Raw genomic sequence first — 22,532 nt, forward strand, 5'->3', positions numbered from 1 at the left:
CTCTTGATATTATAAACTTCAAACTCTGCGGAAAGCACACACGCACAGCCAAGTCCCGAAAACACGTGACTATCCTGGTTTAATGTTGACAACATGCGCAGAACGCAATGCTCACTCCAGAGATATTTACGCTATGGGAGGGACCTGTGACGCTATGTTTAACGCAGGGTAGCATTCATCTCACGCTAGGTGAGGAGACCCCTACGTCATAGTGACGTAACGCTACGTAATCGTGACGTAAATAACCTAAATCGACTACACGACTGCGTATATCGATCTTTGCGGTTGTACCGATAACGTCAAAACTAAATGTAAATACATGTGTACAAACGAAGTGACAGGAGTAATCTGTTACGCTCATCCCAGTTGAATTCATTAATAAGCTGTAATCCCAACAATTTGGGATGGCATTATGTGTAGCAGGAACATAATGAATGTCTGAACGAAGGACCCATAACGCAAGTAAAAAAAAAAGCTTTTAGTCAATTAAAAAAAAAAAAATCCGATGAACCGTGCATAAATCGTGTGGATAGAAACGTGAAATAGAGAGTAATTAAAGTGTTCCTAGTTTTATAAAAGCCAATGAATTGTACATAATTCATGTGGGCAGAGACGTTAAACTGAGAAACTGAAGTTCGAAGTAATTCCGAATGTTGCTGGAAATATTAAACCATATAGTTTCATTTAATTTTGCCTTCATGTAGTAAATCAACTAACAAGGGAACATCCCCATCGCACCCCCCTCAGATTTAGTTATAATTTGGCACAGTGGATAGGCCTTGAAAAACTGAACACAGATCAATCGAGAAAACAGGAAGAAGTTGTGTGGAACTATGAAAAAATAAGCAAAATATACAAACTGGGTCGACCATGCCTAAGATAGGCAATATTAAGGGCAATGTTAGCCGAGGAGCGCCGTGGTCTCGTGGTTAGCGTGAACAGCTGGGGAGCGAAAGGTTTTAAGTTCGAATCTGCCCTCGACTGAAAATTTTGCTTTCTTTATTTTCGCAAAGTTATGATCTGTCCGTTCGTTCATTGACGTCTCTGTTCACTGTAATAAGTTTAGTGTCTGTGTTTTGCGACAGCACCGCAAAACCGTGCGATTAGTTGACGAAAGGACGTGTCTCTCCAATGGGAACCGAAAACATTTGATCGCAAGATCATAGGTCAACCGATTCCTCCTCAGGAAAACATGTCTGATATATTCTATACGACACTGGTGACAGCATGTGCGTCACATGACAGGAATATGTTGTCGACCCACCTAACTAGTGCACTTGGCGAATGGGTAAAGAGATTCTTCTACCTTGCCCGATTTAGGTTTTCTTGTGGATGTAATAATCACTCCAAAAAAAGTGATGAAAACATAAGGGTTTGTCACATAAACTGAAAATAAAAAGTTAAATTTTCGGTCGAGGGAAGATTTGAACCAAAGACCTCCAGTTCCGCAGCTGTTCACGCTAACCACGGGACCACGGCTCTCCTCGTCTCACACTACCCTTAATATTATCTATATTGCACATGGACGACCCAGTTTGTATATTTTGCTTATTTTTTTCATAGTTCCACACAACTTCTTCCTGTTTTCTCGATCGATCTGTGTTCAGTTTTTCAAGGCCTATCCACTGTGCCAACTTATAACTAAATCTGAGGGGGGTGCGATGGGGAGGTTCCCTTGTAAGAACAATGAACAGTGCAGATTCAAGACGCACACAACAGTCGATGTATACAGAATGCACACAACAGACGATAGGACAATTCTTGAAACTCATGATGACGCGTGTCTACGTCACGTTGACGTAGGGCTCTGCTCACCTACCGTGAAATGAATGCTACCCTTTAACGCATAGGTAGCTTTCATTTGTCAAGACTGTAAGCAGGACGCCGTTAGGTGCTGCTTATAAAGAAAGGTGTCTGAACTTGCGATTATTCGATTTTTAAATATAGTTATTTCATGAGAAGTCGCATGTTATTATTAGAAAGCTTGCCTGGTATTATACCCATTTATTTAAGACATTTTCAGCTTTTTAACTAGTGTTCGTCGTGCAGAGCTGCGACACGGCAGAACGAGCCGCGGGCGCGGCAGATTCAAATCTGATAATAGGGGCCATCATACCGCAATAAGCGATCAGGTAAAAAGTGAATTTAAGATTGTTTCCTACAGCATTTCGAGATCGGAGTACAAAGCAGCAGATTTTACCTTGTGTTTCCCAGGCGGACGCAGGCTACTAATATTGTAAACTTTAACAGTGTCAAAGTTAAAATACACTACTGGCCATTAAAATTGCTACATCAAGAAGAAATGCAGATGATAAACGGGTATTCATTGGACAAATATATCATACTAGAACTGACATGTGATTACATTTTCACGCAATTTGGGTGCATAGATCCTGAGAAATCAATACCCAGAACAACCACCTCTGGCCGTAATAACGACATCGATACGCCTGGGCAATGAGTCAAACACAGCTTGGATGGCGTGTACTGGTACAGCTGCCCATGCGGCTTCAACACGATACCACAGTTCATCAAGAGTAGTGACTGGCGAAATGTGACGAGCCAGTTGCTCGGCCACCATTGACCAGACGTTTTCAATTGGTGAGAGATCTGGAGAATGTGCTGGCCAGGGCAGCAGTCGAACACTTTCTGTATCCAGAAAGGCCCGTACAGGACCTACAACATGCGGTCGTGCATTATCCTGCTGAAATGTAGGATTTCGCAGGGATCGAATGAAGGGTAGAGCCACGGGTCGTAACACTTCTGAAATGTAACGTCCACTGTTCGAAGTGCCGTCAATGCGAACAAGAGGTGACCGAGACGTGTAACCAACGGCACCCCATACCATCACGCTCGGTGATACACCAGTATGGCGATGTCGAATACACGCTTCCACTGTGCGTTCGCCGTGATGTCGCCGAACACGGATGCGCCCATCATGAAGCTGTAAACAGAATCTGGATTCATCCGAAAAAATGACGTTTTGCCATTCGTGCACCCAGGTTCGTCGTTGAGTACACCATCGCAGGCGCTCCTGTCTGTGATGGAGCGTCAAAGGTAACCGCAGTCACGGTCTCAGAGTTTATAGTCCATGCTGCTGCAAACGTCGTCGAACTGTTCGTGCAGATGGTTGTCGTCTTGCAAACGTCCCCATCTATTGACTCAGGGATCGAGACGTGGCTGCACGATCCGTTACAGCCATGTTGATCAGATGACTGTTATGTCCACTGCTAGTGATACGAGGCCATTGGTATCCAGCACGGCGTTCCGTATTACCCCCCTGAACCCACCGATTCCATATTCTGCTAACAGTCATTGGATCTCGACCAACGCGAGCAGCAATGTCGTGATACGATAAACCGCAATCGCGATAGGCTACAATCCGACCTTTATTAAAGTCGAAAACGTGATGGCACGCATTTCTCCCCCTTACACGAGGCATCACAACAACGTTTCAGCAGGCAACGCCGGTCAACTGCAGTTTGTATATGAAAAATAGGTTGCAAACTTTCCTCGTGTCAGGACGTTGTAGGTGTCGCCACCGGCGCCAACGTTGTGTGAATGCTCTGAAAAGCTAATCATTTGTATATCACAGCATCTACTTCCTGTCGGTTAAATTTCGCGTCTGTAGCACGTCATCTCCGTGGTGTAGCAATTTTAATGGCCAGTAGTGTACACGTGACAATAAGCAGTTGAGTATCCAAGCGTGTAGTACACTTCAAGTTAATTTGATGTTTGTTGTATCCCCATTTATGATGCTGCAATTTTAATGAATCTTTAGTGCGTTGGTGAATACTTTTCTCAGGAATTCCACAATTGCGTCGACTGCGTAAAAGCAGCCTGTGGGAACTCTAGGTGTACAAGCGACGCTACTCACAGTTTCTCCACAGAGTCGGCGTCAGCGACGCGGTGCAGGGCAGGTAGTCTGTGACGGTGTCGCCGATGATGGACAGGAGGGCGTGCAGCCCGACGTGGGTCTGCAGCGCCGCGAACTTGGACTTGGGGTGGAAGTCCTTGGAGACACTGTTGAGCATCCCACTCAACATGCTGGTGCCCCAGGCGGCCAGCAGAATGGACACGAGGAACAGCACCTGCAGAAAGGTGTTCACCACCTCCAGGACTTCCTGGAAACAAAGGGGACACATCAGTGCATTGCCCTACGTGGATTTATTTGATGTGTGTGTGTGTGTGTGAGTGTGTAGTCACCTTGTCAAAACTGGGTGTGAGAGCTAGGCGTGCTCCGTCATATACACACTGCCAGAAAAAAAACTCAACACCTACATCTACATCTACATTTATACTCCTCAAGCCACCCAACGGTGTGTGGCGGAGGGCACTTTACGTGCCACTGTCATTACCTCCCTTTCCTCTCATTACGTGCCACTGTCATTACCTCCCTCACATTCGTGATCTCCTCTGGAGTTATAAGTAGGGGGAAGCAATATATTCGGTACCTCATCCAAAAACGCACCCTTTCGAAACCTGGACAGCAAGCTACACCGCGATGCAGAGCGCCTCTCTTGCAGAGTCTGCCACTTGAGTTTGCTAAACATCTCCGTAACGCTGTCACGCTTACCAAATAACGCTGTGACGAAACGCGCCGCTCTTCTTTGGATCTTCTCTATCTCCTCCGTCAACCCGACGTGGTACGGATCCCACACTCATGAGCAATACTCAAGTATAGGTCGAACGAGCGTTTTGTAAGCCACCTCCTTTGTCGATGGACTACATTTTCTAAGGACTCTCCCAATGAATCTCAACCTGGCACCCGCCTTACCAACAATTACTTTTATATGATCATTCCACTTCAAATCGTTCCGCACGCATACCCCCAGATATTTTACAGAATTAACTGCTACCAGTGTTTGTTCTGCTATCATATAATCATACAATAAAGGATCCTTCTTTCTATGTATTCGCAATACATTATATTAGTCTATGTTAAGGGTCAATTGCCACTCCCTGCACCAAGTGCCTATCCGCTGCAGATCTTCCTGCATTTCGCTGCAGTTTTCTAATGCTGCAACTTCCCTGTATACTACAGCATCATTCGCGAAAAGCCGCATGGAACTTCCGACACTATCTACTAGGTCATTTATATATATTGTGAAAAGCAATGGTCCCATAACGCTCCCCTATGGCACGCCAGAGGTTACTTTAACGTCTGTAGACGTCTCTCCATCGAGAACAACACGCTGTGTTCTGTTTGCTAAAAACTCTTCAATCCAGCCACATCGAGAACAGTGTAATTTTACTGACAAGTGAGGTGATATATAGTTCATCATACACTGAAGCGCCAAAGAAACTGGTATAGGCATGCATATTCAAATACAGCCATATGTAAACAAGCAGAATACGGCGCTGCGGCCGGCAAAGCCTGTATAAGACAGTAAGTGTCTGTGGAAGTTGTTAGGTAGGTTACTGCTGCTACAATGGCACGTTCAAGACTTAAGTTAGTGTGAACGTGGTGTTGGCGCATGAGACATAGGACACAGCATCTCCGAAGTAGCGATAAGGTGGGGATTTTCCCGTACGACCATTTCACGAGTTACCGTGAATATCAGGGATCCGGTGGAACATCACGACTCCGACATCGCCGCGGCCGAGAAAAAAATCCTGCCAGAACGGGACCAAAGACAAATGAAGAGAATTGTTTAACGTGACAGAAGTACAACCCTTCCGCAAATTTTTACTATTAAAAATAGTCTTGATCACGATGTATATTTATTAAAGGGACCGGTTTCGACCACTGCTGTGGTCATCTTCAGACCTACAAGTAGTATACAAAGCTTCAATTAGAGGGCTACATACATTAAAGAACATACATAAAGTTATACAGCTATACAACAATGAATTACCATTGAGTAGGAACCTCTTTCAGCTGAAGAATCACTACTGGAGAAACCAGTGCACGTCTTACTATATATAATGGAGGCTCCACCCACTTCTGACGGCATGATGTCGTTACTAACCAATGAGTTATAAGTCGAATAACAATGTAAAATTTCTTAGTTAAAAGAACATTGTCAAGAAATAAAAATAAACACACACTAAACTTAGCTTATTAAACAGCTATTGTCAATTAAGAAGCGTTAAAAATATTAAAATATGTAATATAAATGAACTTCGGTTTGGTAGTACATGGGTTGCCCTCTCAAGGCCTGTTAGTGACCCATTTGGAACCACTGGTTGCCATGGTGAAGTTGGACGCCGTTCAAAAGATGAGGCAGCAGGCTTCTTTCCACTGAAGTTGTTCTAAAGTCGATAGGCAAACTAGTGGTTGCCATGGTGAGGATAAACGCCCGTCCAAAGATGTGGCAGCAGGCTTCTTTCTAACAAAGTTGTTGCGAAAGTGGAATGGCGAAGACTGTCACGTCAGACGATGTATTATTGTGCAGCAACATGTCTTTATTGAAACGATTTTAGTGAGTAGGCTGCAATAATATTTATCTGACATGTATACTACATGCTGCACAAATACGATACGAAGTAGTTGTCCATATTTATGATACATTGTCTATGAAGTTCGTATGTAGATTGCATTTTTTAAATTAATTTTTAATTACATGTGACAATTTTTAAAAGGCACTGGTATTCCTTAAGTTGTATGTCAGTCTTATAAACAAATAAAAATAATAAAAAATGGAAGGAATTTAAAATTATAATACTATGAGCCGTAAAAATGATGTGAATTAGCAATATGCGGTCTAAAAGCATAAGAAAACATTCTAAAACAGATAGTCAGTCATAAAATAATGTTTGGTGAAATAAAATTACAAAGTAAAGATAAAATATTTCTTAAAGTCTTAATTATATTAAAAAACAAAGGACAGAAGAGTGAACGCTCTGAAGCAGATCGTCGAAAAGCTCAAAGAAATGTTTGTCTTTGAATTGAAGTTGTTCGTTTAAAACTGCTTTTGTGAAGTGAAAATATTTCAATTTCTTCCGCAAAGTGCTGCAGATTTCAACGCTGGGCCATCAACAAATGTCAGCGTGCGAACCATTCAGCTAAACATCATCGACATGGGATTTCGGAGCCAAAGGCCCACTCTCGTATATCCTTTATGCTTGCACGACATAAAGCTTTACGCCCGTCAACATCGACGTTGGACTGTTGACAACTGGAAACATGTTGCCTGGTCGAATGGGTCTCGTTTCAAACTGTATCGAGCGGATGGACGTGTACGGATATGGAGACAACCTCATGAATCCATGGACCCTGCATGTCAGTAGGGGACTGTTCAAGCTGGTGGAGGCTCTGTAATGGTACGAGGCGTGTGCAGTTGGAGTGATATGGGACGCATGAACGTTTAGATACGACTCTGACAGGTGACACGTGCGTCAGCATCGTGTCTGATCACCTGCATCCATTCATGTCCATTGTCCATTCCGACGGACTTGGGCAATTCCAGCAGGATAATGCGATACCCCACACGCCCACACTAGTCTGCGTTTAAACACTTCTGCCGGCTTCCAAACTCCCCAGATACTAATATTATTGACCATATCTGGGATGCCTTGCAACGTGCTGTTCAGAAGAGATCTCCACCCGCCCCCCCCCCTCGTACTCTTAAGAATTTATGGATAGCCCTGCAGGATTCATGGTGTCAGTTCCCGCCAGCACTACTTGAGACATTAATCGAGTCCTTGCAACGTCGTATTGCGGCACTTCTGCGTGCTCGCGGGGGCCTTACAAGATATTAGGCAAGTGTACCAGTTTCTTTGGCTGTTCAGTGTAGTAGAGTACATGATAATAAGATTCGTGTGTTATCTAATGGGGCAGCACACAGTGGAGGCAGGGTCGCAGCACTGAGGGCAGTAGACACACGCAGGCCACATTATGTGCGAGACACTGTTTACCAACACTGGCATGCCAGGTGGCCGACCCACTACTCTGGCAGAATCTAAGCACACTCAGCTCAGCAAAGGACTTGGAGAGCAGTTGAACGGAACGGACAGTGCCTTGAGATATAAGAAGAACATGAACAAAAGCTAAACGAGGATAATGGAATGTACTCGAATTAAGTCGGGTGATGCTGAGGGAATTAGATTAGGAAATGAGACACTTAAAGTAGTAAAAGAGTTTTGCTATTTGGGGAGCAAAGTAACTGATGATGGTCGAAGTAGAGAGGATATAAAATGTAGACTGGCAATGGCAAGGAAAGCGTTTCTGAAGAAGAGGAATTTGTTAACATCGAGTATTGATTTAAATGTCAGGAAGTCGTTTCTGGAGTGTAGCCATGTATGGAAGTGAAAGATGAACGGTAACTAGTTTAGACAGGAAGAGAATAGAAGCTTTCGAAATGTGGTGCTACAGAAGAATGCTGAAGATTATATGGGTAGATCACTTAACTAATGAATAGGTATTGAATATAATTGGGGAGAAGAGGAGTTTGTGGCACAACTTGACAAGAAGAAGCGATCGGTTGGTAGGACATCAAGGGATCACAAATTTAGCATTGGAGGGCAGCGTTGAGGGTAAAAATCGCAGAGGGAGACCAAGAGATGAATACGCTAAGCAGATTCAGAAGGATGTAGGTTGCAGTAAGTACTGGGAGATGAAGAAGCTTGCACAGGATAGAGTAACATGGAGAGCTGCATCAAACCAGTCTTAGGACTGAAGACCACAACAACAACAACAACAACAACAATGTCAGCTACCCTGTGATCTTTCTCAAACAATGTTTCGTAAAATAATCGGTGAATAATTTTTATCCTATCGTAGCTCATAACAAAAGTCATGGGATATTCCTAATAACATGTCTGGCCTCCTCTTGTTCAGCATAGTGTAGCAACACGACGTGACATGGACTCTACAAGTCGTTGGAAGTCCCCTGCGGAAATACTGAGCCAGCTGCCTCTAGAGCGGTCCATAATTTCCAAAGTTTGCCGAAATAGTATGTTGTGGACGAATTGCTCTATCCATTGCGTCCCAAAAAACGATCGATAGGATTCATGTCGGGCGATCTGGGCAGCCAAATTTTTCGGTTGGGTTGTCTAAAATGTTGTTCAAACCAGTCACAGACAATTGTGGCCTGGTGACTCGAATTGTAAACTCATTATATCTTAATCAAAAAGTTTCACTTAAAGTGAGAGGAGAAAGTACAAACTGGATCGGGCTAGAAAAAGGAGTAAGACAAGGATGCTGTCTATCACCTACTCTTTTCAACCTCTACTTGGAAAATATGATTGACCAATGCTCATTAGATGACAAAGGCGTAGAAATTGGAGGAAGATGAGTAGAGTGTTTGAGGTTTGCTGATGACATGGTCCTTCTAGCCACAGGGGAAAAATAATTACAGGATTTGGTTGACACCATTGAAACTAACGTAAAAAAAATATGGAATGAAAATTAACACAAATAAAACAAAAGTATTGGCACTAGGAAGAAATAAAGAAACGAAAATTATGCTGAATGGAGAAATACTAGAACAGGTGCAAAATTTTAAGTATCTTGGAAGCAGGATAGACACCGACTGGAAGTGCACCACAGAAATTAAAACAAGGATAGCAATGGCAAAAGAGGCATTTTATAAGAAAAGGAGAATTTTCTGCAGCGGTCTGGACTCATAAAACGTCTTGTGTGCAGCGTTCTTCTATATGGCGCTGAAACATGGACTATGAGGAAGAAAGACAGAGAATGGCCGGAGACTTTTGAGATCTGGACATGACGGAGGATGGAAAGAATAATTTGGATGGACAGAATAAAAAATGAAGAGATATTGAGAAGAGTGGAAGAGAAAAGACAGTTACTAGATGTAATAAAGAGAAGAAAAAGAAATTGGATTAGGCGTATATTAAGAAAGAATGACGGACTGATCAAAACAGTTTTAGAAGGTTATGTAGAAGGGAAAAGGAAGCGAGGAAGGAAGAGATTCCAGATACTGGATGACATGATGAACGGTACAACATACAGCAGCCTTAAGAAGGAAGCAATGGATCGCAGAAAATGGAGAGGCAAAGGACCTGCTAATATAGAAGATAACTGATGATGATGATGATGATGATGACTTGACGCATTGTCATCCACAAAAATTCCACCATTGTTTGGGCTTCAAATCGTCTCCAAACAGCCGAACATAATCATTTCCAGTCAACGATCGGTTCCGTTCGACCAGATGATCCAATAAATTCCTTGTAAACACAGCCAACACCATTATGGAGCCACCACCAGTACCTTGTTGGCACCTTAGGTCCGTGGCTTCGTGGTGTCTGCACCACACCTCAACCCTAATACCAGTTCTCAGCAACAGAGTTCGTGACTCGTCTTACCAGGCCACTGTTTTCTGGTCGTCTAGGATCCAACTGATACGGTCACTAGCCCAGGTGAGGCACTGCACGCGATGTCAGCTGTCGGAAGAGACACTCGCGCTGATCGCTGCTGCCACAGCACATTTACGTGAGATTTTCCCGCACTGTCGCAACGAATATGTCGGTCGTACGTCCCAAACTGATTTCTTCCGTTATTCCCTTTATTGTCGGTTGTCTGTTAGCACGGGAATCTCTGCGCTAATGCTCGGTCGTTAAGTGAAGGCTGTTCATGGTCAGAGGTAATCCTGAAACTTGGTATTCTTGGGCACATTCTTGACACTGTGCGTTTAGGAATATTGAATTCCCTATCATTTTCCGAAATGAAATGTCCCACTCCCCACTCAGAGTCTAATTCCCGTCATGCGGCCATAATAACGCCGGAAACCTTTTCACAAGCCGTGCGGTCTGAGACGCCTTGTCACGGTCCGCGCGGCTCCCCCGTCGGAGGTTCGAGTCCTCCCTCGGGCATGGGTGCGTGTGTTGTCCTTAGCGTGAGTTAGTTTAGGTAGTGCGTAAGCTTAGGGACCGACGACATTAGCAGTTTGGTCCCGTAAGACCCTTCCACAAATTTCCAGTTTTCCTTTTCACATGTCTGAGTACAAATGACACATCTGCCAATGCACTGAACCTTTCATACGAGTGCCTTGGGTACGCGATGCTAACGCCATCTGTATACGTGCAACTCGCTATGCCGCGTCTTCTGCCAGCTCAGTGTATACCAGCTTGATAACGAACAGTCTATCTTTTCGTTAACGGGTGTAAGCAGGCTGTGTAGGCTGTTTAGATTTTTATGTTGGTAACGTCATCTAGCGCTCTGTATGAAAATCACTGGCTGTGCTGTGTGCAGTCTGTGACTGGTTGGCATTGTTGGAATATTCGCCATTGTAGTGTTGGATGTGAACAGCGCGTAGCGTTGCGCAGTTGGAAGTGAATCGCCAGCAATGGTGGATATATATATATATATATATATATATATATATATATATATATATATATATATATAGAGTGAGTCACCTAACGTTACCTCTGGATATATTTCGTAAACCACATCAAATACTGACGAACCGATTCCACAGACCGAACGTGAGGAGAAGGGCTAGTGTAATTGTTTAATACAAACCATACAAAAATGCACGGAAGTATGTTTTTCAACACAAACCTGCGTTTTTTTAAATGGAACCACGTTAGTTTTGTTAGCACATCTGAACATATAAACAAATACGTAATCAGTGCCGTTTGTTGCATTGTAAAATGTTAATTACATCCGGAGATATTGTAACCTAAAGTTGACGCTTGAAATCTCCGTCGTTCATTTGCTTGTTGTAACAAACACGGGCCACGGTCGGCGAGCAGCATCTGCAGGGACATGTTTATAATGACGACCGTGTTTACGAGTGTGGCTGTAGTGCACTGTTGTGGTTTGGTCTAGCTGTCGCAGTGTCCGCATGTAGCGCTTGCTGCTATTGTTATTCTGCATTCGTCTCCACACGCAGACCAACCATAGTACACCCTGTTACCAAACGTCTGTGATAGTGTAGTGTTGTAGGAACTGTGACCATGGTGTATTCGAAATCCGAAAAGGCGGAGATGATACTCATCTATGGCGAGTGTCGACGAAATGCAGCTGAAGCCTGCAGGGTGTATGCAGAACGGTACCCGGACAGAGAGCATCCAACGTGCCGCACATTGCAAAACATCTACCGCCAACTGTATGCAACAGGCGTGGTCGTAGCACGCAAACGGGTCCGTAACAGGCCCGTCACAGGAGTAGCGGGTGCAGTTGGTGTGTTAGCTGCAGTTGCCATGAACCCACACATGAGTACATGGGACACTGCGAGAGCCGGTGGACTGAGTCAAAGTAGTGTCATGCGCATACTGCATCGTCACCGCTTTCACCCGTTTCATGTGTCGCTACATCAGCAATTGCATGGTGATGACTTTAATCATCGAGTGCAATTCTGTCAATGGGCATTAACAGAGAATGCGTTGCAGTTCTACCTGTTTACAGATGAAGCGGGTTTCACAAACCACGGGGCAGTGAATCTACGGAACATGCATTACTGGTCCGTGGACAATCCTCGCTGGCTCAGACAGGTAGAGCGACAGCGACCGTGGACTGTAAATGTATGGTGCGGAATCATTGGCGACCACCTCATTGGTCCTCACTTCATTGCAGGGACCCAAACAGCTGCAACATACATCGCGTTTCTACAGAATGATCTGCCAACGTTGGTCGAAAATGTCCCACTGGAAACGCGTCGACGTATGTGGTATCAGCACGATGGTGTACCTGCACCTTCCGCAATTAACACTAGGCTGACCCTTGACAGGATGTTCGACGGGCGTTTCATAGGACGTGGAGGACGCATAAATTGGCCAGCCCGTTCTCCTGATCTTACACCTCTGGACTTCTATCTGTGGGCTACGTTAAAGGAGAATGTGTACCGTGATGTGCCTACAACCCCAGAGGATATGAAACAACGTATTGTGGCAGCCTGCGGCGACATTACACCAGATGTACTGCGGCGTGTACGACATTCATTGCGCCAGAGATTGCAATTGTGTGCAGCAAATGATGGCCACCACATTGAACATCTATTGGCCTGACATGTCGGGACACACTCTATTCCACTCCGTAATTGAAAACGCAAACCACGTGTGTACGTGCACCTCACCCCTCATGGTAATGTACACGTGCGTGAGTGAAAAAGACCAATAAAAAGGTGTTAGCATATGGACGTAATGTGCTGTTCCAGTCTCTTCTGTACCTAAGATCCATCACCGTTCCCTTTGGATCCCTACGTAATTCGGTGCTCTCCGATACACACGATTGAACAGCGGAGGAGTGGTACTCAAGCGTCAACTTTAGGTTACAATATCTCCGGATGTAATAAACATTTTTCCAATGCAACAAACGGCACTGATTACGTATTGGTTAATATGTTCAGATGTGGTAACAAAACTAACGGGGTTCCATTTAAAAAAACGTAGGTTTGTGTTAAAAAACATACTTCCGTGCATTTTTTTATGGTTTGTATTAAACAATTAAACTAGCCCCTCTCCTCACGTTCGGTCTGTGGAATCGATTCGTCAGTATTTGATGTGGTTTACGAAATATATCCAGCGGTAACGTTAGGTGACTCACCCTGAATATATATAATGACTTTTGAACGCTATTAATGTAAATACATTGTTTGTTCTCTATAAATCTTTCATTTGCTAACTGTGCCTATCAGTAGTTAGTGATTTCAGTAGTTAGAATTTTTTTATTTAGCTGGCAGTATTGGCGCTCGCTGTATTGCAAGAGTTCGGTTAACGAAAATTTTTGTGAGGCAAGTGATTCATGAAAGGTATAGGTTATTGTTAGTCAGGGCCATTCTTTTGTAGGGATTATTGAAAGAAAGAGTGCGTTGCGCTAAAAATATTGTGTCTCAGTTTAGTGTTGATCAGAATAAGTAAAGAGAGAAATGTCTGAGTACTTTCAGTTCTGCTCAGCTGTTTGAAAATCAAGTAACGTAAGGGGTTTATCAGCACAATCATTCATAAATTTTTCTAATGGGACGTTTCACGGTCATAGTTTTTGTGATATTTAGAAATGACGTACTTCCCATCACAATATTCCAGTGGTTTACAACGAAAAATAGGAGTCGCTCTGAATTTACGTTTGGTGCAAATTAGACTATACTTTGCTGTATATGAAATGTAGCCAAAACATCGAATTTTTCTTTAAACTTGGGATGAGTTCAACAGTTACGTCCAACCTCGAGAAAATGTATTTTATATGGGGTCTTTCAAAAATAGTTTTATTAATTTTGGGTACAGGTTCCTTACGCCAAAACATCAGAAAGTTCAGACGAACCTATGTCCAAAAATCCTTCGTTTTCAAGTTATTAACGAAGTTTCACTTTCAAAAGCTTTTGAGATATACAACCCAGCCATTTCTATGATCTATGTACACGTGTGGTTCATTGTATCCTACGTGACACAGTATTGCCACGGAAACTTATATACTTTTTTAATTCTTCTGTCTTCGACGTGACCACTCCGATCAAACATGGCAGGATATTCATTTCGTAAGCAGACAGACATGATTTTTAGGTATGGCCATATGAATGATAATGCACAAGAGGCTGCGTGGCTACATCACACGGCATTTCCATCCCAAAGGCAGCCGAGCCATCCAACCTTTGGTGGTGTATATTGTCATGTTGCTGAGATAGAATCCGTACCACCCCAGATTGTTGGCTGAGAAAGATCACGTGTTGCTTGTGGGCCTGACCAGACCCACGTATCGCGGCAAGAGAAGCGCCCCTGGCATGTAGTACATCTCCAAGTTCAGCATGAAGGATAGATACTTCGTGGCATTCGCTTCAGAACTGTTCCAGAGATTCGACAGGCAGCAGACCGCTCCATTCGCACCGTCAACAGAACAGGCTCTGCTAACGGTATGCTACGCCTTCCACATCGCTGGCAACGGGTTCTACACAACGCTGGTGACTACTTTGAAGGACAGTAACAGGTGAAAACATGTAACTCTTTTGTATTGGTTGTGAATAAATAGTTACCACTATTTAAGTTCCAACCCTCGTATATAATATAAATCCGTCCAGGCGATAGCAGAGCCACCTGGCGACGCTGCTAGTCAGATACACGCACGGTGCATGTACACTACTGGCCATTAAAATTGCTACATCAACAAGATATGCAGATAATAAACGGGTATTCATTGGACAAATATATCATACTAGAACTGACATATGATTACATTTTCACGCAATTTGGGAGCATAGATCCTAAGAAATCAGTACCCAGAACAACCACCTCTGGCCGTAATAACGGCCTTGATACGCCTGGCCATTGAGCCAAACAGAGCTTGGATAGCGTGTACAGGTACAGCTGCCCATGCGGCTTCAACACGATACCACAGTTCATCGAGAGTAGTGACTGGCGTATTGTGACGAGCCAGTTGCTCGGCCGCCATTGACCATACGTTTTCAATTCGTGAGAGATCTGGAGAATGTGCTGGCCAGGGCAGCAGTGGGACATTTTCTGTATCCAGAAAGGCCCGTACAGGATCTGCAACATGCGGTCGTGCATTATCCTCCTGAAATGTAGGGTTTCGCAGGGATCGAATGAAGGGTAGAGCCACGGGTCGTAACACATCTGAAATGTAACGTACACTGTTCAAAGTGCCGTCAATGAGAACAAGAGGTGACCGAGACGCGTAACCAATGGCACCCCATACCATCACGCGGGTGATACGCCAGTATCGCGATGACGAATACACGCTTCCAATGTGCATTCATAGCGATGTCGCGAAACACGGATGCGACCATCATGATGCTGTAAACAGAACCTGGATTCATCGAAAAAAATCACGTTTTGCCATTCGTGCACCCAGGTTCGTCGTTGAGTACACCATTGCAGGCGCCCTGTCTGTGATGCAGCGTCAAGGGTAACCGCAGCCACGGTCTCCGAGCTGATAGTCCATACTGCTGCAAACGTCGTCGAATTGTTCGTGCAGACGGTTGTTGTCTTGCAAACGTCCCCATCTGTTGCCTCAGTGATCGAGACGTGGCTGCACGATCCGTTACAGGCATGCGGATAAGATGCCTGTCATCTCGACTGCTAGTGATACGAGGCCGTTGGGATCCAGCACGGCGTTCCGTATTACCCTTCTGAACCCTCCAATTCGATATTCTGCTAACAGTCATTGGATCCCGACCAACGCGAGCAGCAATGTCGCGATACGATAAACCGCATTCGCGATTGGCTACGCATTTCTCCTCCTTACATGAGGCATCACAACAAGGTTTCACCAGGCAACGCCGGTCAACTGCTGTTTGTGTATGAGAAATCGGTCGGAAACTTTCCTCGTGTGAGCACGTTGTAGGTGTCGCCACCGGCGCCAACCCTGTGTGAATGCTCTGAGAAGCTCAACATTTGCGTATCACAGCATCTTCTTCCTGTCGGTTAAATTTCGCGTCTGTAGCACGTCATCTTCGTGGTGTAGCAATTTCAGTGGCCAGTAGTGTAATATCGGTGAGTGTGCTGTCGGTGTGGAGAATGGGGGAGGCGACCGATCTATGTGTTTGACCGAGGGCAGATCGTGATGGCCCGCAGGCTCGGCAGGAGCATTTCGGAAACTGCAGCCTGAATTGGAGTGGCAATCATTAAAAAAAAACAAAGGCGTTTTTCGTTGCGACGGGACCTTCTCATGAAATTTCAATCACCAGTTTTCTCCTCCGATTGCGAAAACATTCTGTTGGCACCCACCTACATGGGGAGAAATAATCATCACGATAAAATAAGAGAAATCAGAGCTCGCACAGAAAAATTTAAGTGCTCGTTTTTCCCGCGTGCCTTTCAAGAGTGGAACGGTAGAGAGCCAGCTTGAAGGTGACATGTTCAACTTTTTAGTCATGTCTTCCTCAGTTGCGTGTAATATTACGGTATACTGATAATTTTTGCTTATGGACCGTCTGACAGCAACTGAATAAAACACAATTTTAGTGCCATACGCGTTTCGCCTTTATTTTCTGCAAGGCATCATCAGTGGCCTGGAATATGTACATACGTTAGCTATTTAATTTACATTTTTGTCACTGTGCCTATAGGTTATAAACAGTTCTGGTGGTTGGTATTTCCTATTAAGTAGTAATGTTTTGAACTGTACTTAGAGGTTGCGTGGACAATTTCTTACATATTACGCTCCCGTTGCATTTTTGGTGGTGTTCTTCTTCTTATGAAAGCCAATTTGCAGTCTGTCTCTCCACATTCCACAGCACTATGAACTGAACGCTTGTTTCAATGCAATGTTTTGGTTTCTATTGCTGACTGTCAAACAGTTCATAGTGCTGTGTAGTGTGGGGAAAAAGACCGCAAATTGGCATTCATAAGAAGAAGAACAACACCAAAAATGCAACGGGAGCGTAATATGAAAGAAATTGTCCACCCAACCTGCAAGTACAGTTCAAAACATTACTACTTAATAGGAAATACCAACCACCAGAACTGTTTATAACCTATAGGCACAGTGACAAAAATGTAAATTAAATAGCTAACGTATGTACATATTCCAGGCCACTGATGATGCCTTGCAGAAAATAAAGGCGAAACGCGTATGGCACTAAAATTGTGTTTTATTCAGTTGCTGTCAGACGGTCCATAAGTAAAAATTATCAATACACCGTAAGCTTGAAGGTGGTTCATTGAACCTTCTGCCAGGAACTTTATTGTGAATAGCAGAGTAATCACGTAGATGTAGATGTAAATGTAGACTCTCCGGGTGTTCGAGGAGTGTTGTGATGAGTGTCTTCAACACGTGGTGAAACAAAGATGGAATCACGCCCTGGGAGTATCGTACACTGGTTGCAGACCAAGTGTACTCTTTCATGACCATCATGATTCTCGATGACAGTGGTATTTTTCAAAAAGACAAAGCGCCATGTCACAAGCCTAGGACTGTGACGTAGTGGCTCGAGGAGCACAGTGGCTAGTTCCAATTGATGCGCTGGCCGCCAACTCGCCAGATTTGAACCCGATCTAACACATCTGGGATGTGATTCAACGTGGCGTCAGAGCTCATTACCACTGTTCCCGGAATTTACTGGAATTAGGTGACTTGTGCGTGAAGATGTGGCCTCACTGCTTCCACGCCACGACACGTCGCCGCTGATATCCGTGCCAGAGTTGGACATACCGCCTATTAGGTAGATGGTCATAATGTTCCGGTCTGGCTGATAAGTGCACACGTTACTCGTAACTGACAATGCTTCCGCAAATGAAAAATGTTAACACTTCAGTTGCAATTTTGGGTCGACCGAAGCGTCCGATCCCACCCGTCGGCTTTGACCCGTGACGTAAGGCTGTTGTGGTGTGTGACGTCACGACGGCGCGGAATTTAGTTTGTGAGAGTGGCGTGTTTGTATGTCATTTTGATGCGATCGGCGGTGCTCTCTGGTGGTATGTTAGGTGATGTTTTTGGTTTAGTTTGCGAGTGTGGCGTCGTATGTGAATTTTGGTAAATTGCTTTTTTATGTCTTTGGTAGGTATGGATATGACTGACAGGGTCAACAGTTTTCGGATGTCGGCTATGATGGGGGACAGTGCGTTGTCTCTAATAAGATTTCTTCAACTATTCGGATATTTGGATGAAGACGTGTTCAGTATGTCGTGAAGAAATGAGGCTTACTTAAAGTTCCGGCGCCTCGGGCCAGGGACGGCTGTATGTGGAGATGTCGTAAGGATAACAGGTAAAGGGAAGTGTTCGATCCCAATTTATGGGATCGGGAGCTGCTGTTGAGCTATATAGGTCAAGGGAAGTGTCCGATTCCAGATGATATTGTGTTTGGTGGTATTTGGGGAGTTTTGTGATGTCGGTTTTTTCGTCGTTTTGCGTGGTTTTGTATGGAGGTGGGTGTCTAAATTTGTTTATATTTAGTTTGTCCTCACCCAAAAACCCCCTATTTCCTGTGCTTGTCCCGTTAGTGTCATTAGTTTTTTTGTGGAACGTGTGCGTGTTTGTTTTTTGATGCATTTTTGTCCTCATAATGTGTACGTAACGACTTTATATGCGCCATATTGGAAGCGTGGTTTATGGTCGTTTCCGCCATATTTGTGACGTCATGGGTCAAAGCAGACGGGCGGGATCGGACGCTTCCGTATTTCCGCAATTTTGATGCAGTCCTGTAATCCACTGTATTTTTAATAGTGATCGACTGGAGTGGGAGCTTACCAAATGATTTTCATCTTGCATTTCAACGCTCTGTGAAATATGCAAATAATGCACAGCAAATCGTGTACCTGTTCCTGTTCAGAGTAATGTGTTGAATTTCTTCACCTTAAATGTCTTTTGATATTTGTAATCTGTTTTTACCTTAAGGAAGAGTCTCATGTGGTTCAGAAAGTAATGACCACCATCTTTTCGTAACCATATTATTCGCAGACAAACAGGCTTCAAATTTGTTGTTTATAACAGAATAGTTGATGGTGTTAGGACAGCAACCAGCCACAAATTTACTTTCAGTTCCTTTATTCAAAGGGTACTGTTACCGGTTTCAAATCGTTGTGATTCATCCTCAGACGGTTTACACGCTTTCTTTATGACATGTGGTGTGTTTTTTACAGATTAATTGTCCTAAAATATGTAATTATAAACACGCCACACACAGATGGTTGCATTACAGATTTTCGTCGCATGTGACTTACGTGAAATGTCCAACAGATGTAAATGCATTCCCACTACATTCTTATTGTTGCACGCGTAAATTGTTCTCACTGAATACTTTAGATTTGTCACTGAGAAGATTTCTACCTCGCACCACATGTGTTGATACATACAAAGAGCTTACAAACATATGAGTATCACAAATGCTATGATATATGGTAACATTTGACGATGATGTCCTATGTTTGGAAAGCATCATATATTCATTTACGCAACTGTAATGCCTTTTACACTGGTACATATAAACCACATAAATCCTGTCCAAGTCATTTTGTATCCTCCTACGACACCTTCCCGTACACCACAGCATCATCAGCAGACACTCGCACATTGCTATCCACCCTATGCAAAAGATCATTTATGTAGATAGAAAACAACAGCGGAGCTACCATACTTCCCTGGGGCACTCCAGATGATACCCTCACCTCAGATGAACACTCACCATCGAGGACAACGTACTGGGTTCTATTACTTAAGAAGTCTTCGAGCCACTCACATACTTGGGAACCAATCCCATATGCTCGTACGTTAGTTAGGAGTCTGCAGTGGGGCACCGAGTCAAACGCTTTCCGGAAGTCAAGGAATATGGCATCCGTCTGATACCCTTGATCCATGGTTTGCAAGATATCATGTGAAAAAAGGTCGACTTGCGTTTCACAGGAGCGATGCTTTCTAAAGCCGTGCTGATGCATGGACAGCAACTTCTCTGTCTGAAGGAAATTCATTATATTCGAACTGAGAATATGTTAGAGAATCCTGCAACAAACCGATATTAAGGATATTGGTCTGTAATTTTGAGGATCCGTGCTTCTACCCTTCTTATATACAGGCGTCACCTGCGCTTTTTTCCAGTCGCTCGGGACTTTACGTTGGGCAAGAGATTCGCGATAAATGCAAGCTAAGTAAGGAGCCAATGCAGTAGAGTACTCTCTGTAAAACCGAATTTGGAATCCCATCAGGACCTGCCATTTATTTATTTTCAACCCATCCCATTCAGCTACTTCACAACCCCAGGGATATCTATCACTATGTCCTCCATACAGGAATCTGTACGAGACTCATACGGCGGCATGCTTGTATGATCCCCCTGCGTGAAAGATTTCTCAAATGCTAAATTTAAACTTTCAGCTTTCGTCTTGCTGTCCTCCGTTGCCAGGCCAGACTGATCAGTGAGTGACTGGATGGAAGCCTTCGACCCGCTTACCGATTTTACGATTCCCTTGCTGAGCCCAATCTCACCACTTTCATGAGTGATAATAAAATAATGAGGAGAACACAAACACCCAGCCATCTCCAGGCAGGTGAAAATCCCTGACCCCGGCAGGAATCGAAACTGGGACTGATTTGTCATAGGAAGTGGTTACTTCCTGAAACATCTTCTATTGTAGAATGAGATTTTCACTCTGCAGCGGAGTGTGCGCTGATATGAAACTTGCTGGCAGATTAAAACTGTGTGCCGGACCGAGATTCGAACTCGCGACCTTTGCCTTTCGTGGGCAAGTGCTCTACCAAGCCCGACTCACGCCCCGTCCTCACAGCTTCAGATCTGCCAGTACCTCGTCTCCTACCTCCCAAACTTCACAGAAGCTCTTTTGCAAACCTTGCGGAACTAGCACTCCTGGAAGAAAGGATATTCCGGAGACATGGCTTAGCCACAGCTTGGGGGATGTTTCCAGCATGAGAAGCTGTGACTAGGAGTCATGAGTCTTGCTTGATAGAGCACTTGCCCCGAGTCGAGTCTCGGTCCGGCACACAGTTTTAATCTTCCAGGAAGTTTCATCTTCTATTGTAGGCCCACTTTAAGACTTGATTTGCGAACTTCTTATGTCTGACACACTAATGGTGATTTATCGTGTTACAGATGACTCACCGCTCGTTCGAAAAGGATGATGAATGTCGCCAGGTAGATCACCCACTGCACCACCGGCAGTTGCAGGACCAGCAAACGCACGCGCTTAACGCTGCCCCTGAAAGGAGAAAGAAGCGCGTTTGTTCTCACAAAGTTTCCTTGGACTGTTTGGTTGCAAGTGGAAAACTGTTATTTGTAGCACAGCGAAAGAAGTAAGGTAGCCTCCAACTTGCACCACATGGGTGGCTTGCTGTATTCGTATGTAGACGTAGTTGTATAGTCAATAACGCAGAACTAAATTTTATTGCTTCCTTGTGGAGGAAAAACAAATATCTCTCTTATCTTAAAACCTAAGAGGAAAGTCGTGAGACATTATTGAACGGAAATTTTCTAACGATGTCTTCAGTACACTAGTTTTAAGAGCTTCTGTTGACCAACTAGCATTAGCATCTATTCTCCTGAAGGACTAATACGATATGAAAATAATGTGGATCTCACGCCATGTGGGATTATGTTAATGGCTAAGTTTATGGTCCTCAAATGCCTGCCGGTGTGGCTGAGCGGTTCTAGGCGCCTCAGTCTGGAACCGCTCGACCGCTACGGTCGCAGGTTCGAATCCTGCCTCGGGCATGGATGTGAGTGATGTCCTTACGTTAGGTTTAATTACTTCTAAATCTAGGGCCTGATGACCTCAGATGTTAAGTCCCATAGTGCTCAGAGCCATTTGAACCATATGGTCCTCAAATGTCAACAACGCTGCAAGAATTAAAGGAACGTATCACAGCTGCTCTGATGGACATTGACGGAAACATGACACTGAACACATGGACGGAAATGCATTACCATTTGAATGTATGCCGGATGACCAAGGGTTCAAATATTGAACATTTGTAGAATGCGTAGAAACTCTGTGAATGTACCTACCTTTTTATGTATCACCTCTCTTTGCACATTGTACACATGTAAAGGAACGCTGTTTATATATACAGGGTATACCGAAACTATTTGTTCAAATTAGTAAAAGAGGTAGAGACCAGCAAAACAAATATACTGGGTGATCAAAAAGTCAGTATAAATTAGAAAACTGAATAAATCACGGAATAATGTAGATAGAGAGGTACAAATTGACACATATGCTTGGAA

At 44.0% G+C, this 22,532-nt stretch overlaps 1 protein-coding gene across 1 annotated transcript in view; it reads right to left on the reverse strand.

The window, feature by feature from the left end:
- Positions 1–22,532, reverse strand: part of LOC124550769 (organic solute transporter alpha-like protein) — a 56,139-nt gene that overhangs the window by 7,994 nt on the left and 25,613 nt on the right. The window contains exons 4-5 of the mRNA XM_047125493.1: positions 21,411–21,507; positions 3,878–4,124 (exon numbers count right to left, since the gene is read on the reverse strand). Of these exons, the coding sequence (XP_046981449.1) occupies positions 3,878–4,124; positions 21,411–21,507 (344 nt within the window). The remainder of the gene's footprint in view (positions 1–3,877; positions 4,125–21,410; positions 21,508–22,532) is intronic.

This window comes from Schistocerca americana, chromosome 9 (genome assembly GCF_021461395.2).
Source record: "Schistocerca americana isolate TAMUIC-IGC-003095 chromosome 9, iqSchAmer2.1, whole genome shotgun sequence".
NCBI lineage: Eukaryota > Metazoa > Arthropoda > Insecta > Orthoptera > Acrididae > Schistocerca > Schistocerca americana.